This window comes from Epargyreus clarus, unplaced genomic scaffold, assembly GCF_041222505.1.
Source record: "Epargyreus clarus isolate Ecla_fem2 unplaced genomic scaffold, WU_Ecla_fem_2.2 ptg000034l, whole genome shotgun sequence".
NCBI classification, from domain to species: domain Eukaryota; kingdom Metazoa; phylum Arthropoda; class Insecta; order Lepidoptera; family Hesperiidae; genus Epargyreus; species Epargyreus clarus.
In genome coordinates this window covers 6,281,991-6,300,101 of record NW_027332239.1, presented here as the reverse complement: position 1 = coordinate 6,300,101, position 18,111 = coordinate 6,281,991, and the positions used below count along the sequence as shown (strand labels likewise).

Sequence of the window (18,111 nt, the reverse complement as noted above, 5' to 3'; positions counted from 1 at the left end):
TACATATCCTATCTTTATTTTTTATTGTTTTGCAGATATAGTTCGTTTGACGATGTTTATACAAGTCATATTATAAAGACTATAGACATCGTTTAATTATTATTATTTGATAGAAAAAGAGTTGAATTTTGAAATGTTTTAATCGATTTCGCTGTGCTGTAAAAATATCGTAGGATTCATTATGCTATGCCCATAACACGTTAACTTTCGTGGACTCGTTGGCCTAGCACTGTGAATATGATTTAACTGTATTTCGGTTTGTCAGAAATTCTTTCTTCGCCGTTGTTTTAGAATAAATACAGTTTTGTTCAAATTCAAATGCTTCGAGGACTTTTCGTTCTAAATTGTATAATAGCACACAGTGGCCTAGGGTGTAATCAAGCCGCCCGGGGCGGAACGGAGTCGGAGGAGAGCCTCCTATAGGTTGAACATATTTCTAGGCGAAAAAATAATCTCCTATGGCAGGCAATAGTAGTTGTAATTGTTATGTCCAAAATAAGTCAAAAAGGAAGTATCTCAATATGTATATTTGCGAAATTTTGCTATTATCGCTCGTATCCGGCGCAAATTGATTACACTCAAGAAATACATCAGCGAAAAAAGGTCCATTTAATTAAAGAATAGTTTTGCCGCCTCCAAGGTCAACTGTCCCCGGCAAGCTACACTCATAGATTAGTAAAGATTACTCACTCCTAACAGTTTAGACAATTGTAATTGTCACTGTCATCTATTTTCGTGTTAGAAAAATATTTAAAAAATGTAGTTTTCGGATCATTTACGAATGAAATGACATTTCTCCGCACTTTTCCTTCGATTTCGTGTATTAACTGCGCATGTCGGCATCGTTCCGCGTAAATTAGACCATGACAGCCATTAAAGGGCTGACAGGATTGTCAGACATTTAATCCTTCAATAACAAGGCGGTGAGATATGTTTACTTAAGGCTACGCGTGTTTACAATTCGGAGTCGCTCTTAGCGTTCTTGCCGCGGCGCGTCGTGTGCGGCGGCGGCGCGGCGCTCTTGCTGCGCGGCTTGCGGCGCGCGCGGCGGCGCGGGCGGCGCAGCTTGCCGACGTGCGCGGGCGCGGCGTGCGCGCGCGGCGCCTTCGCCTCCACCTCCAGCTTCAGCCGCGCGAACATGTCGTAGTTCGTTATGGTGCACATTTTGCCTGAAATGGATAATGTTTATTGCCTTCTCGTATTAATAAACAGTAATCTAATGCGTTGTTACTCGGGACTAAGTTGGCATTCAAAGGCGAACATAGCATCTCTGAAATTGCTGTTATAAGGCAAAAGTAGATGAGGTGGTAGTTCTTGTGGAGCTGGAGGTAAAGCACAGTGGTTTCTACAGACTTCATACTTTTTTTAAAGCAGTTAACAATATAGGAGCAGCAGAGGAGCATGTTATTGATCTGAAAGTAGTTGGCTACTGACGCCCATGGACATTTGTAATCAACCCTAGATAACATTTGATTCCTACCTAAGGTAATCCCAGATGCGCTGCTACTCTTGAGGACTAAGCAGGAATGCCTCGGAAAAGTATGCTTCTCTTACAAAGCCTTCAAACCAGAACACACCAGCGCTTAACACTGATGTTATAAGTTAGACAGTTTTGGCGGTGATGTCACCGGAGTAGAACCACAGATGGCTCTACTAATTTCATCGTTGTGATGGTTGCGATGAGGTCGGTACCTATCGTCTAAACAGGCGATGTGCATAGCAAAATTTGGTTTGCCTTAATAAAATGATATTATACATTTTGCGCTCGCCCGTACAGTTGTGTTGTGATTAGGTTTTGGTTAGACGTGAATTCTTATATAAGTAGGTATTCATATTGAGTCAGCAAACATGTTTCGATTATTAACTTTTAATGCAATAAAGTAATAAGTTTGATTACCGTTGCAATATTCCTCTCCGCACTCTGAACACGAAACGATCCTCGTCTCGGTCACACCCGACCGATTCTTCGTTTTTCTGATCATGTTGTTTTTAGCGTATTCCCGTTTGTCTCTGGCCTTCGTTTTTAATTCGGATTTACCGAGTTCTATTAATCTAAAATAAAAAAGTTAGATATTTAGTTCCTATTTGCGATCTAGTCTGCTTCTTAATTTTTTAGGAAAGACCATTTTAAAAATAGTGCTTCCGATTAACAAAATTACATTTTCCACAAATAACTATTTAGGAGTAAGTAAGTACGTACCGATTAAAATATTCTTCGTCGAGTTTGGACTTAGGTCTAATAGAAGTGAGCATACGCCACTCGATTGGCACGGCACACAGCTCTTCAAACTTCAACCCCCTCATTTCAACAGGCACTGGATCCATGAACGTGAAATGTTTTTCTTCGTAACCCCGTGTGCCCAACTTTTCATAGCCACGCAGTTCCTTACGTGAAGTTTTCGTTTTATGGTCCTCAGGTTTATCTTTTATTTTGATGTCTTCAGCTTTCACCTATTGAATTTTGTGTTATCACTTTGGAATAATAATAGATAACTACTATAAAATTAAAGTTTTGTTTATTGTTTAATATTTTTACAAACCTTTTCGGGTCTAGTTTTAAAATCTGGAACCTTGTCCAAAACCGCTCTATATTCTTCTGCAGTATTTATTACAGTTTTAGATAGATCCAGCATAGGAGCTTCATCTTTCTTTTTATCAAACAAATCGTCTAATTTCGACATTGCTTTAATAGAAACACAGCGACGTGTGTATCGCAAAATGCAGTACTGGTTTTATTGATTTAACATCTTGTTCATTTCCTAGAAACGGTTGGATCGATAACTATGTTTAAGTAGGTAACCTAATTTAAATACGTATTGCACCAATCCCCTACATTATATGTGCTGCATCTAAGCATTGAAGTAAATATTGTTCACACTATAATAATATATAAAAAGAACAAAAGGAAACTATAGAAATAAAGTGATCTGTTTAAGTTTTCTTCATATTCATTTCAAGTCGTGAAGTTTTTTTTAGCAATATCCATATCGCTTAAACTATATTTGTTTCTTTCATTTACGTCATCCATCCATAACTTCTTACTTCCATATTTGTCGTTAATGAATTTTTGCGACAGGGTAATTCTTTTTGTAGGTGACGTTTTTGGAGACTTCTTTATGTCTGTCTTATCATTTCCTATTATTTGCTCTAATGAGGTGAGTTCGGTTGTCGTATTCGTAAGCTCAGATGTGTTATTGGGTCTGGAAAACTCTTGACTAGCCCGCTTATGCCTCCAATAAGATTGGCTTAACGAGTTTCGTTGCTTATTACTACTTTCAATGGTTTTTTCAGACCTCGTTGGAGGACTGGGCGATCGACTATCCTCACTAGATTGCGACATATATTGTCTAACTTGATGTCTATATTTTTGGCGTAATTTTCTTTTTTGGGTATAAAATGGATCTTTCTCACTTTGTTTTTTGTACTGGGCTGCAGGTCTATTAGCACCCCATTTCGGTCGGTTTTCTATATCTTTTTTGTACCTTTCCTCTGAACGCATTCTTCTATCCTTTTTTAAACTATTACGATTACTATCTTGAGGGGCATTTTCATCTATATTTTGGTAATCAATATCAATTTCTCTGGAAATTTCATCAGTTTCGATTATTTTGTCCGCAGTTAAAATATAAAAGTTCGAGTCCGTTTGGGTTGATGCATCTTTAGTTCTTAAAGTGCGGTATTTTCGTGGTGTAAGGATTCTTCCAGTGTCATTTGTTTCATTTATGCTATTGAGTGAATTTAAAGAGACACTATACAAGCTATTATTTAAATTTTGCGGAACTAAAACTGCTAGTTGTACATTATTTGATGTTCCTGTTACCTCTCCATTTCCATTGGCAATACCAATTGGCACAATATTGAACTGATTATCGGTTAAGGCAAGAGGTGGCACATTATGAATAAATAAATTTAAATTTCCAGTCGCTACTGATCGTGGTGAGTTACATGCTGTAGTATGATGAGAAACATTGTCCTTTTTATGGCTCGTGGCCGAATGCACATCATACGTTCTACTTGTCTTGGTAGGGCTTACAATCTTAGTAGGACTAGTGTGTTGTACTACTTCTGAAGTTATGTTTTCTTCACTATTTGATTTACAGTCGTTTGAGCTAGTCAATTTCTTATGACAGTTAAACCTTTTCTCTTTTTCTAGTCTTGCTTTTTTCTCGGCGTCCTCTAGCGCTCTTTTGAGTGCATCAAGTCTCCGTTTTTCTAGAATTTGCTTTTCTTCATTTTTCCTTTTTTCTTCTTCTATTTTCAATCTATCTTCTTCTTGTTGCCGCTGTATTCTTAATTCTTCTAAACGTTCTTCTCTTAATTTTCTTTCCCTTTCTTCTTGACGACGTTTTTCTCGATCTTCCAATTGACTTAATATTGCCGATTGCAATTCTAACGCCTTCATACGTTTGTTTTCCCGTTGGGCTTTTATTTCTGGCTCTATAGGGACGTTTTGCCCTCGAAGAAATGTTCTGTAAAGAATATTAAATAATTCAAGTATGTCGCATAATGAATATGTATTATTAATGGAAAGTATTATTTAATGAAAGTAGTATAAAAGGAAGCGTAATTAACTGTTGAATACTCACCTTCCTTCGTCACTTCCGTTATAAGACGATCTGTCACACTCCAATCCAGAGTTAGTGGAACTTCTTTGGTCGATGACTAGAATATCCGCTGTGTTTTCAATCATGTTTAAACCCCGCTCCACCCATGACGGAGTTCCTTTCTTTTGATGGTGCATCTAGACATACACAGAGGCGGATTTATAGATATGGTGTTTTATAATTCTAAAGTAAGCATAAACCTAAGCATTTACCTGTGGAAGTCTTTCATTAGGTGCAGTGGGTTCCCATAGTCTGCCAGTAGCGACGCCGCGGTCGCCCCAACGAGGGCGTCCTTCCTCGGCGGGCCCAGGGCTCCGATCAGACCACATGCCGTTGTTGGAGCGCCTGCCTGAATGTTGCTTTGTGCTGGAAATGACAGTTTTTGATAAATATTATTTTTATGCATGTTTACGTTTGAAAAATGTAGGGTGCTTTGGATTTAAATACGAACATTTAGCGTTATACCTAATCGAATTTCTTTGGTTAGTGGTTTAATATTTCGAATGTGTTTAATTAGTCTTAATGCGATAAAAATTGGTCTTACATACTAAGAAAATTACATATTCATTTTTATTTATTCGCATTAGGTTTTTATATTCTTTGAAACAAATCGGTTTGACTCCAAAAATCTTTGAAGTTTCTTCGTTGCTGTGACTGCCTCAAATATTGACCTGACTCAGCAAAAACGAGGAAGGTCTTTGAACCGGTGAATGTCTTTTGAACTTTCATCGAAAGTAAATTTTCTAAGAAATCAACAAAAAGGCATTGTAAAGTTGTAAATATACAAATAAATAAACTAAAGTATCTTTCTGTGGTTTGCAAATAACTGCAATTTCTAAGCTTACTTATACGGCATTTATAAACCTATTTTCTTTTGGTCTATCTGTCTGCTCGTCCGTAATCTTACCGGCGATACTACGGCGGCTTACTGTAATATTGAGTGTGTTGCACTACTTCTTGTCAAGTAAATACTGACGTATTACTACATAACCATTTACTACTATTATGTTTATCTATATGTATATGTATGTTTATGTATGTTCTTTATAGTTAAGGCTACTTTACTTACTTATTGTCTTTTTCTTCTTGTTGCCAAGCTACGACAGGGTTTTGATTAGTGACAGCTTGAAATGTTCCTTGACCCCTTATATTCATATGATTAACAGTTTCACTTCCGTAGCCCGAAGTATCCCCTTCGCCGTCTTCGTCATAAAAAGCGAATCTTTTCGCACTGGGTATGTTACGATTTAGCACTTCTTTGGTCCTTCTGTTATCTTCTTTGGCAGATCTCTCGTCTATTTTGTGTATAGGTGGCAAACTGGGGCTTCTTTGGCGTTGTACTGGTTCTTGGTACTCGTATGAAGATTGTTTGTGCAATTCGAGTGAGCTCGCAAACTGGTTTCGGACTTGCAAGCGATTCGTGTATCGCTCACCGGAACCCCACGGTAAATAAAGATGAGACATCTCTTCTGTAATAAGAAAGTACAACTTTCAATATAAAGATAAAATTAGAAATTTCTTTTAAAGTTTTGCTGGAAGAAGACCCGTTCAGGGCAAACGAGGTTACAGAATGAACTATTGAAAGGTGAAGTAAAAAAATGTTACACATTTCCCCTTTACGGCGCTGAATAAGGGTTTCAAAGTTTTGTCGATAGCGCATGTAGGAAAACCATTAATCCAGTCGTGCATGCTACCTGAAATAAGCTTGAAAAACGTACCGTCACAACATAATTGGATTTTATAACTTTAAAACTTCATAAGTATATTCAAAAATAAATTAAATTAAGATTATTCATAGACTTCTTTCTTTTGAACCTTAATTATTATATCGTTATTCCAAAATTGATTTCAACATCATTTTAATAAGTGCTTATAATGTAATAATCTAATGATTATAATTATAGGATTTATACGTAGTATAATATTTTAGCACCAAAGTCAACAAAAGAGGTCGCGAGAACACGAGCAAGGATTGCGTGTTGGACTGTGTTCTAAATTTTATTTAAGTAGTTCAATTACATAAAAATGTTATTTTATTGGCATATTTAGAAAATAATCATAAGAATTTTCGATGACACACTTAAGCATTATATTTATATAACCACAAATAAGATTTATACTTAATATTTACTTAAGTATTACCACAAATAAGAAAAACTAATTAGTGACCCATTTGGGTTTTAGTCGTAATATTAGGCATTTGTTATTCTATAAATTAATTTGTACGGAATTGAAATAAATAAATATAAATTTCAGTAACTTATCTATTATTATTTAGGTAGGTGTCTACGTGTAGAGCAGTTACATAAATTTTGTATTTACTTAGGTATGTAATGTAATTATATTTCCACATCTCCACTTCATTGACTACATCATGATGCACAATTTGAACATCTTGGTAACGTAATTGTAGTTAGCATGTTCCAGCATATTTAGCATAAATGAAAGTTCTTTTCAATTAATGACTACCTATAGACAAACTTAAGATAAGTACGTATTTTTTATTCACATAGGTATATTCTTAAGATATTCCGTCGCATAAAATAATTGGAACGTAGCCATCAAATAGACTTGGTAATAATAGATAGGAAAATCTGCATTCTTCATCTGCATATTAATGTAGGCGTGAATGTTATTCATTAGGCTACCATTCTCTAGCTAATTCAGCTTTCTAAGCGTTACGTTAATTATAGATATCATATATATACAGTTTAATAACAAAGTGTAACTATGTTGTAAATAGCAGTGCATTTGTTTGCGGCGCTCGCCGCTATTCGCCACGCTCTCATGCGCTCTAAATAAAATTAATGAGTGGAGAATGTTTTTATTCTATTATTTTAACACCACGATAAAATCCATACGTAACATATACGTTTTTGTAAGTAAGTTTTATTTTTATTTTTTTTTCAGATGTACGAGATTTAGTTTTATTTTGTAGTGTCATTGCACTATTTTATACAATTATGATATTATGATAATGATTATCAAATTTTATCAATATCATTACCTACCTCACTATTTAGAGGTCGCAGAGGTTACTAAAAGTTTAGTCAACCGGTGACCTTTAAGGCTAATGTTCTGTAGCTATTCGTTTATCGATTACCTATACACGCACGTCATGTTAACAGGTGGCTAATTGTCTGTCCAGCACTTGAACCATTTTTGTTGTAAATATTTATAGGTAGGTTGTAGGTATTTAATTACTTAACGATGCTAGCTCAGAAAAAAAGTGCGATAAGTTGATAGACGTAATGTATATTTCAAAAGATGTAAGTAAAATGATAATCGCTCCAATAAGGGGGTGGTATACAACTTTCAACCCGAAGGCTGTAGGTTTTAATAACGATTTGCATCTGCAGCGCGTGAATTAATTAAGAATTTTTACTTCGTTCAATCGCTCTCAATTTTGCCGCCCCTTATTTTTGCCGCTCTGGGAAATTTCGGCCCCAATTGGCATCCCATAGATCGGGCACTGCCAGAAATTATCGTTGGATAAAGCTATTAACCCCATGTAGAGTTACTATCATAATACACACTAAAGAAACGATTTTTAGTACTTAATACTAAATCGTTAACAGTTTACAAAATATATTTTACTTTTACCGGGAAAATAATTATTCTAAGAAATAATAACACGGACATAAAATTTCACTTCCTTGTTTCTGCAGTAGATGTTATTTATACTGATCATGATATAACAATGCGACACACATTTCAGTCTAGTCCCACATGTGGACCACAACGTTACGCGAGCATACAAATTGGTCTACAATGGTCTTTCTTAACGTCTAGCTGATGACCATTTGCAGAAATATGTAGTTCATATTAATAATGAAGATTTTCCTTATCAGGTTACTTTTATTAGAAATAAGTGTATATTATCCATAATTTTCTAATAGAATCTAAGATATACAACACTTTTATGAGTAAAAATGCCAATTTTACCTACTTAGCCCACAGATACTTTCGAACTACAAATTTGAAATAATTGTTATGGTTGTAGTAATTAGCATTCGGAGTGAATATGCACTTGTGTCTATAGTCAGAACCAGTATGTAAATTGTCGAAAGTAATTTGTAACTAACGGATTCTACCAGTAAAGAGAAGTTTATTGTTACATTTTACGCGCTAAATCAGAACTTTCTCTATTTAAAATAAAGACGTGTATTTAAAGTCATTATTATTAAAATGTTGTTTTTAAGTTTACCTGTTTATCGTTAAATATAAAATCTGTCTTTATTGTAATCATTAATCAATATAAAATACTCAAAAATAATCTTATATATAAAATTCTTGTGTCACAATGTTTGTCACCGTACTCTTCCGAAACGGTATAACCGATTTTCACCAAATTTTATATGCATATTCAGTAGGTCAGAGAATTGTATACTATCTATTTTTCATACCCCTAAGTGATAAGGGGTGTTCACCATTAACCTTTTTTTTATTTATATGGCAACACAAAGGTTGCCAGGTTAGCTAGTTTACAATAAAATATTTGTACGGGCAGGTCCACAAAATGATATTTAGATATTTTTTAAAGTATTTAAACGAAACGTCGATATGCGTGTTACATTATATAACTTAATGTTTTAATGTACGGTCACACTCACAACTATTAGGCATTAAAGTGACAGTTGTTAATGTTAAATCAGAGATAAACAGTTTGTTATTTCGAATTTTAATACGAGAAGCAGTCAATTAAGTGTCAGATTTGTAGAATAATTTTTAGTTAAGTAAGTGCCTACTTATATATTTTTTTGTAATGGTTTGACAAATACTATATAGCATGTGTCAAATACCTATACACGTTTACTTTGAGATTAGCGTGACACTGTGATAAGTACGTGATATATTAAGATGATGCTATTGTTCAACAATTGCTTACTATAACGACCGCGAAGTGTTGGTTAGGTTAAATGCGGTATTCAAGTGTTAGTTATATTACTTAGTTTAATTAAGCACTGTAGTAAAGTACTTACGACATACGTAGGTATACCATAGATGATACACTTAATATAAAGAAAGGTATACCTACTTTGTTCTTGTTAGACTGTATATCAAAATGTTAAAAGTGGTTCATATTGTACCTATGGATTAATACGGGTAACTATTAACTATTAGGTATATTAAGAAGCATAATATATAAATAAATACATATCCAAAAAGGTAATATTTATTCAACAATAAAGATTTTAGGTACGTACCGGTTATAGTTATTTAATGCAATATTTGCTCCTATGTCTACACGTATTTTGTGTTATGTGAAATAAACTGATAGCTATACACGAGCGAGTCGAAAACACAAGAAATCGCGATCGTGATATAAATGATTAAGGGTGGAACGTCGTGGTGCAAGCTGCAGATATAACGTGGCTGAGAGCTAGACGGCCATTGGGCTAGGCTGGCCGGCGCGGGCGCACGGCGGATGTGCGGACAGTACACAGGCGGTACGCACCTCTCTCCCGCGCCCACTGCTGTTTCTTCTGCTGGACTAACGATGCGGGCTTGCGCACTGACAGCATCGCACCGCACTATACATTACACTTTCTAATGCCCCGTATTGCACATACGTTGCGCTTCCTCCAACCGCAGCGCAGTTACGGTGCACCGGCTAATGAGTGCTCCGGAGTGCTTTTTAAAAACGGTCGCTCGCGCATCGGCGGCCGCGCGTATCGGTTCGTTTCGCGCGTGCACCCATTGTCCGAGATCGCCGGACTCCCACTTCGTCCACTCTGATCACTCCCACGAGCAACAATGAGTGTTTTGTAGCTGCACTTTGTTTGCGCCGCTTTTCCCACAAGCTGGGAGTGCCGGTGGCGCCGGCCCGTATGAGCCGCTCGCCCTCTAACACGGTCGCGGCGTCTAGACGACTCTTGTAGCCCTTATTGTTTCAGCGCGTGTCACGCAAATGTGAATGTTTCAGACGAAAGCCTCGGAAAAGCCGCGGGTCGATAGTGTAGTCATAGCAACGTTTGTTTCACGTGGTTGAAACGGAATGTGGTATTTTTCTTATTTGCATTTAGGCCATAACGTGCCGGTCCAAATTGTTATGGTATACATTTATGTCGAGTAGATTAAGAGCTAACAACAAAATATTCAGCCTAGTTTGATACAAGTAATAAGAAATGCAATGCTGCTTCAGCCAGCCATAATTGTTTGTGTATCAAGTTAATTTATATGTAGTAAAATAAAAAGTTATTGATTAAAATAAAAACTTATCAAAAGTCTCATATTATATTACCTATAGTAAAATAAAACTTCGGAGAAATAATGCGACCCGGTGATATGACACATTGTATTGTTAAGTTAAAGTGGCCTAGCTTTAATGAAAAACACAACTTATACCACACTACCGGCGGTTGAAATATGGGTTACGACATAGTTTCTAAGGACGATGTTTTAAATACTTAGGTATTAAGTCAGTTATCCGTGACCTCTCAACTTCCTAAGCTGTCTGCTTTCTTAAGCTCCTCATTTGCATTGTTATTTAATACCGTTGAATACATCACGGAGATAGGGTTTTCACGTGTACTATATTTATAATAGTAATCTTATATTATTATACTATATTCTAGTCCATTGTAGATACTATATATATTTAGTGCGAAAAATATTTTACAGATATCGTGGAAAAAAACTACTGGAATGCGCAGTACTTTTCAATACTTAGCAATAAGTCGGCGAAAAAGTTAGCAGAAAAATGTGTGCAATCTTAGAATTAAATTGAGTTAACAAAAAATAAATGTATGAATGCGTACATTTTATTTTAAAATATAAAAGTATCATTTTGCAATGCTTTTGTAAAAATACTATATTTCTTAAAGAAAAAAAAAACATGTGGCACCCCTATTTGGAAACAAGCCTATTACTATTTGTGGTGTTCTTAATATGCTAACTTGTATATTTTTTTGTTTACCTATTTTTGGATCTACTTTGACTTATCTAAGTAAAAAAGAAAATCAAATAAATTATTTATGCACCTCGTGACTAATCAGAAAACTTATCAGAACTATGAAGTACTTACCTAGCCACGTACATTTTTAATTATTTTAATGAGTTATTTCAGTACAAGACATAAAATAGAAATCATAGACAGATTCTTCAACTGTATTTATTTCCATATAATATTTTTTCATTGGATCTCAATGACACAGTATTGTTTAATTTTAAATCATTAAATTAGGCACCATTTGTTTTGAGTCAGTTCTCTTAATCTACTTTCTTTACAGCAAGTAGATATTAACCATTCTACTTCTTAGTATAAATAAATAAATATACATACATTAGTGCCATAAGTAGAGCTGTCTCTTCGGCTTACGAGTATTAGCTCTTCTAATTAATTTCTCCTTATACTATCATGCTTCGTCACAACAAGGAATTCAAAATAAATGACCAGCTCTTGCTAGTGAAAGTCGCATCAATTGCTATTCAGTTTTTCGTTAGCACGCACGCGAATTAAATTCTATAATGTTACTTTGATATCACACGAGACTGGGGCAGCGTCTGCGTATTTTAGAGTGGACTAGCTGTGCTCGTGGTTTCCCCTGCGTTTTAATACATATGAAGGTGGTGGCTCGATGTCAGAGGCACCACTGCCGGACATTTTTCTGCCTAATAACAACAGTTAGCAGAGTTGATCTGTTCCACTTTGAAGGGTGTGGTAAAGGAGACATTGTTATCCAAGGCGCTCTGTGCTGAGGGCTAGCAACGTAAATGTACCCGACCTCACAGGACTAGTAACGTTATCTGGGGCTGATTACAGATGACAAAAGGCGGCAGTAGCCACTTGGCACCAGGTGCATACATTTTTGCTATTTCTTTTTTCTGATTTATAATTCAATGAAGTTCGACATATAGTTTCCGTTTTATCTGTATTTTATTTTTTAATGTACAGTGGATTTCACAAGAAATTATTAGAGGTGAGTCAGTAGGTACATATCTTTAACTATAATAGGTACACTGGGTAGATATAGGTACAAATTATATTAAGACGTTAATATAATTTGTATTAATATAATTAAATCACTTTGCCAATGGTACATATGGAAATATTATAGATTCAACAACAGATAAGTAAATAATTTTAATAAATTGACTTCAGATAAAATCGTTATGATTAAAGATAAAGATAACTTAAAGATAAGTATCTTACAAATACAGACTTGTTATGTCTTTCATGCATATAAAATGTAACGCGAATTTGATGCAATAAATAATAATTTACTTCATATTAATTAGCATGTTACCGTTTACGATCAGTTTTATACAACACTTTCACAATTTATTCAGTTTTTATATTGCAACAACGCTGGTTTCGCTCGACGACTCAATTTTTACCATATAATATGAAATTAGAATATATCAGATACCCAAAAGTGATAAAAAATCAACTTTCGACGAGACAGCTGTGTTTAATATCGATAAGTGAGGTAGATTCCTACCAGACTTTGGCAACAGATATACAGACAACAGAAGGTGTTGCACAACTACAAGCATATATTCCGTAGCAACGTGAGGGCATACTAACGCAGCTATGTACCAGTGGGCACGAGCGGGCAACGGACGGGTGCCGGGAGGGATCTCGCGCTTTCTACGTCCCGCTAATATCTACATTTGCTATTCGCCGTGACTCGTTTCTATATTCAGAGCGGACTAGCAGTTTGGCGCGGACTGTACTCACTCACTCCTTTACCATACCCGTCAAAGCGAAACATAGCAGCGCTTCAGCGAAGTAGGCGTAGCTGTGGTGCCACTGTAGTTGGACCACACCAAGGGTTCTACCACCTTCAAGAGATAAGCATTCAATTATCTTCAATCACGAAATGAAATATGTGTACCTATAAATTTATATATTTTTTTATTAATCAACTCGTAAATATACAGAAATTGGAGATATTTTTGGAAAATACATACTTGAATACAAATCACTTGTCTCTTGGCTCGGTACAGCTGGTCGTACTTAACTGCTTTTGTCCCAATGCACAATGCCACTAACTATGGGGTTACTCGTACCACAACAAATTCAGTTAATAACTTAATACCCACTATTCTCCGTAGGTATGTAATTTTTGTGTAGCTAAGCAATAATATTTTATAACATCGACTAAGCTGAATAGGTATATCTCTGTTGAAACGTGACTATGATCCGTTATAAAATTATGTTACAAATGTCTCATTAGCTCACCGAGCGTAAAGCGAGCAATTCCCCCATAATGTAACCATAACAATGTAAAGAACGCCAAATCACTAGAGCAGGGAATTATCTAGTTCCCGCAGTGATTCTTTTGTTCTTTTCCATATTTGTTGCCGAGGGACCTCGTTTAATTTTATGCTACCATTTAACAATTTCAAATTTAGTTGGCAGTGTTACATTTATAAGTTACGCTTTCTTATTGGTTTCTGAAGCTCCAACTACGCTAGAAGAATCAAGCACGAGCATGATGGAATATGCAGAATTGCGTCAATCTTCCTCTGTCCGTCCGTGCTTCACAGGGCTCTATTTCTGGTACCGTAATATTCTGGTACTTGAAATTTTCACAGGATATGTATAACGGTGGCCACTGTTACAACAAATACTAAAAATAACACAAAAAAAACTTCAAAGTAAATGGGGGTCGTCATACAAGAAACTGCTATTTTTCCGTTGTTTCGCTTTATTTATTGAGCCGTAAGGAATAAACAGTTCTAATTTTCACAATGCATTCCCTTTTATGTCTACTGTGACAACAAATACTAAAAATAATTCGCCAAGTGCGAGTCGAACTCGCACATGAAGGCTTTACTACCACCAAATGTTAATTATTTTTTACTTATTTTCATTCATTTTATTATTTTTAACAATACTTAATTATATGAAACAGCGCCATCTAGTGTAAAGCCTAAAGAACTACCGATACATACGCCATCCATCTCTATTTTCTGACAATTTATCTATCATCATAGATGACGTTGGGGTGATAATGAATGAATTCAAAATATCTGTGGAAGTATTGCAGAGTATTGATTAGTGTTTTTTTATGGATTGTGTGACGTCATTACAAAGATCGATCATCACGGCGAACGAGCGTTTCAGAAAAGCTAAATATAAAATTTAAATTAACGAGTATGTAAGCCTTAAAAATAGAAACAAGTTTTTTTTATGAAATTACGAAGGAAATTACCGAAAGAATAAACGTCATTTAAAAAAGTGTCAACTATTCAACTTCAGCTGATATGGGCTGAAGAAACGAGAAGCCAAGATATTAAAAATAATTTAAAATATATTTGACATTGCGCGTCATGCGTGTAGTGTTGCCAATGTCATGAATTTTCCACTAAAACTGGTTTCAATAAAGTGACAAATGTTGCTTTTAGTGGCTAGTAGTTTTTTTTTCTAATTTCTTTTTTTGTTATTCTGTTTCTATTACTATAAATGGGTATATATATATATATATTAAGGTATCCCTTAATTTTTCAATTCTTTTCACGTCCGCATTCAAAGCCTTAGCATAAAAGTCCCTTTATTTATTATTATACAGGCCTTTTTTTATTGTGTAGGAACACTGAGTATAGTGTACGGCCATTTTGACATAGCTGTGGAGGGTCATGTTTTTCGATTGTATGTAAGTTATTTATTTAAACAACAAATAAAAATCCGCCCGTAAAACCATAATTATAATATTTAACTTATATTTTAAAATATTCCTTTCATTATTATACGTAGTAGTACGTATACGCGATTTTTCAGTATTTTATTTTAATTAGAGCATCTTGTATTTATAAAAAATATAAGTGAGTTAGTGGCTTCGGTGACCGTTTTTGCCGTCAAATTGGCAATAATAAGATTTTTGGCCTGAGTTTGGCGTCGTTTCATACTACTTGGTAATACTGATGGTAGTAGAATCAGGCGATTTATAGCAATTGGGTACTTGACAGTTATAACAATAAAATATGAAATATGTTGGATATGATAGCTTATAAGTAAACATAAATTATGCAGTATTTCGTTTATTTTTTAATACGTTCTAAGTATTTTAATTTTTAAAAAGAATTTTTCTATTTTTTATCTGTGGATTTTAAATCCCAAAACGGCGACAGTGCTGCCTCAAATGTCATGTGACGTCATTACATCGAAACCAAACAAGACAAATAATAATTAAATCGTTTGCTGTTAGAGTTGGTTGAATTTATGTTGTGAACCGAAATGAAGCCATACTATATTAAAGCTGATAGCGTGAACCTGCTTAAAGATCCATATATGCAGTGCAATAAATCAAAATGGATACAAAAACTTCCGTGAGATAACCTATGGAAATATCAAATAAACAACGTAAGTAAAACATTCTTTATATTTACATTTAATCATATCGGACAATTAAAACATTTCTTAACTGACTTCAGACAGAAAAAACCTTTCTTCTGTCTGAAGTCTTCAAGTGATTATTAAGATTTTTTTAAATATACTTATATTCTTATGTGAACTGTTTTAAGGTTATTAATTGGTTATATTTATATTTACAGATCTTCTCGACAATCGTATAGTGACGACGTTATAGAGTATGTGCAGTTTAAGAGGAAGGCAAGTTTGTGTTTCATGAAAAGTAAAAGTTGTCCTGAACACAAGGTACATCAATGAAAATGAAAATGTGATGATAATCCTGCCTAGAATAAGTGAGGAGTCAAAAGTTTCGAAAGTAGGCACCAGTCTGAAATACATAAAGTAAAGTACACGGGAAATAGTACTTCTTTACTTGCGTAACCTACCCAACAAGATGAAGGAAGAAAAGTGACCATACAGTTCCTATTATTGCATTGCAATTTAATTCTGAAAATGACAGTGATAAAAATATATATCCATTTGTTACGGAAAATAATTTTAGTAATGAAGAAAAGCAGACACGCAAGCAGCACAAAAATTTAGCTTAGGTGATCTGTAGTAATTATTGTAACTGTAACATATGATAAATATATACAAAAGTTCTACTGTGTGTACTCACTAATAGAACCATATAAACCAAATAAACAAAGAAATCGGTTAATAAAATACTAATATTAGCAAATCATGTATTTTTAATTATACAGTCCTGTAACTTAATCAGTGCACATGCACCATCAATAATAACACAGTCATAAATATTTTAATTGTGTCCTATTAATTACAGAATGGGCCCTTAAAATAGAATTCTTATAGACGTCTTATAATTATATTCTTATCATAGACATCTATATACTATATTAAATATATGAATACTTCCACTTGCTGTTTTGTTTTGATTACGTCCCGTTCCAATGATTTGGAATTGACAAATCACTCGAGAGTTCCTTTTTTTCAATAATACTTCTCTTACATAGATAGTATAAAATGTCATTGCTTGCAAACAGAGGATTTAAACATATAAGAATCTGCAAGTTCTTTATGAGATTTGGGTTTAGGAACTTGTATAAGCAAATTTGTTAGGATATTCAGCGATCGTACTTGTACACATCGTCACTGCACACGCCTTGTAATTTGACATTCTTGCAATTGTAATAATAAAAGTTAAATAATTCCCAAGATTTCCCCTGAAGTATGTGTAGCGTATGTGTGTGAAGTTTATTTCTATATTTTCAATGTGTTGACGTCACGCTACGAAATGACAGTTGACAGCCTGTTTTGGCGTAACGTTCCGTTTACCGTAATAAAAATATGTTTTTTATTAATAAATAGCCCTTTTTTCGAAAAAATGATCAATGAAAGGCATATATAATACGTATATGAATTCATTAAAACAGTTTCCCAAAAAGTGTCAAGTAGCCAATTATTGCTGTTGAGTTTAGCGACTGTGATTTTTTAGAGTTAGCAATACTAGAGCTAGTTCCTGTTGGTTTGATAAGTTTGGTTTTGAGTGTTGACAACACTGTTTGAGGCATTCATGACATTCACGTGTTGATTTTTATTTTTAACTTTTACTTTTGGAATTTGGTGTTGCGCAATTCTTTTAGTATTTGTTTTTGTTCAATTATTTTATAGAGTCATAAATAGAGCTTACGTAGTGGTTCTACCCAAGTGATTATGGTACTAAAGATTAAAATCATAAATCAAAAAACATCGGAAGTTCCGACAGGAACTGGTAAACCGCCGTACACGTACGAGTCCCAATCGCAGCCGGTGATGCCGTTATTAATCGCATTTCTTAGGATGTAGTTTTCAGACTTAATCGTGAAGATCGTTGTCAATCCGATCAGTGCACCGTAAAAATGGCGTTTTGGTTACCTGATGGTTGAATTTTAAGTGTACAAGGTATAAAATGGTATATTGTATAGTTGTATTTATCCAATGAGTATATGACATTCATGTGCATGATATATGACTTGGTTCGTGATTTTGTGTTATACTATTGAAAAAGGTTTGCCTCTTACTTCTGAAGGTGTTAGAATCGTTGTTGGCTTGAATATTTTGGCAACTGTCATATAATAACAGTGCTATGCTCTGTTTTGTTCTGGTTTGAATGATGTGAAAAAAGAAAACCATAAATTAACTTTTTAT

General features: G+C 34.7%; 2 protein-coding genes across 3 annotated transcripts; both read right to left on the bottom strand.

Annotated features, from left to right (window-relative positions):
• Nucleotides 1-697: 697 nt before the first annotated feature.
• On the bottom strand, nucleotides 698-2,681 carry LOC140755827 (uncharacterized). The gene is made up of 4 exons (XM_073091162.1): nucleotides 2,541-2,681; nucleotides 2,201-2,451; nucleotides 1,898-2,052; nucleotides 698-1,169 (listed from the first exon to the last, which is right to left on the bottom strand). The coding sequence occupies exons 1-4, from the start codon at nucleotides 2,679-2,681 to the stop codon at nucleotides 955-957; spliced, it is 762 nt and encodes a 253-aa protein (XP_072947263.1). The 3' UTR covers nucleotides 698-954.
• Nucleotides 2,682-2,953: 272 nt separating this feature from the next.
• On the bottom strand, nucleotides 2,954-10,421 carry LOC140755823 (uncharacterized). 2 transcript variants are annotated; one of them, XM_073091156.1, is made up of 5 exons: nucleotides 10,063-10,421; nucleotides 5,674-6,073; nucleotides 4,817-4,970; nucleotides 4,587-4,741; nucleotides 2,954-4,469 (listed from the first exon to the last, which is right to left on the bottom strand). In XM_073091156.1, the coding sequence occupies exons 1-5, from the start codon at nucleotides 10,127-10,129 to the stop codon at nucleotides 2,954-2,956; spliced, it is 2,292 nt and encodes a 763-aa protein (XP_072947257.1). In that variant the 5' UTR covers nucleotides 10,130-10,421. The 2 variants fall into 2 exon arrangements, with proteins under 2 accessions (XP_072947257.1, XP_072947258.1); XM_073091157.1 differs by lacking the exon at nucleotides 10,063-10,421 and adding an exon at nucleotides 9,812-10,056.
• Nucleotides 10,422-18,111: the final 7,690 nt, after the last annotated feature.

Coding starts and splice junctions, on each gene's coding strand:
- LOC140755823 (XM_073091156.1), bottom strand. CDS start 10,129: ATGCTGTCAGTGCGCAAGCCCGCATCGTTAGTCCAGCAGAAGAAACAG. Junction 6,074..10,062: donor GCAGTGGGCGCGGGAGAGAG/GTGCGTACCGCC, acceptor TTCTTATTACAG/AAGAGATGTCTCATCTTTAT. Junction 4,470..4,586: donor AACGGAAGTGACGAAGGAAG/GTGAGTATTCAA, acceptor TATTCTTTACAG/AACATTTCTTCGAGGGCAAA.
- LOC140755827 (XM_073091162.1), bottom strand. CDS start 2,681: ATGTCGAAATTAGACGATTTGTTTGATAAAAAGAAAGATGAAGCTCCT. Junction 2,452..2,540: donor TTAAAACTAGACCCGAAAAG/GTTTGTAAAAAT, acceptor AAAATTCAATAG/GTGAAAGCTGAAGACATCAA. Junction 2,053..2,200: donor GACGAAGAATATTTTAATCG/GTACGTACTTAC, acceptor TTTTTATTTTAG/ATTAATAGAACTCGGTAAAT.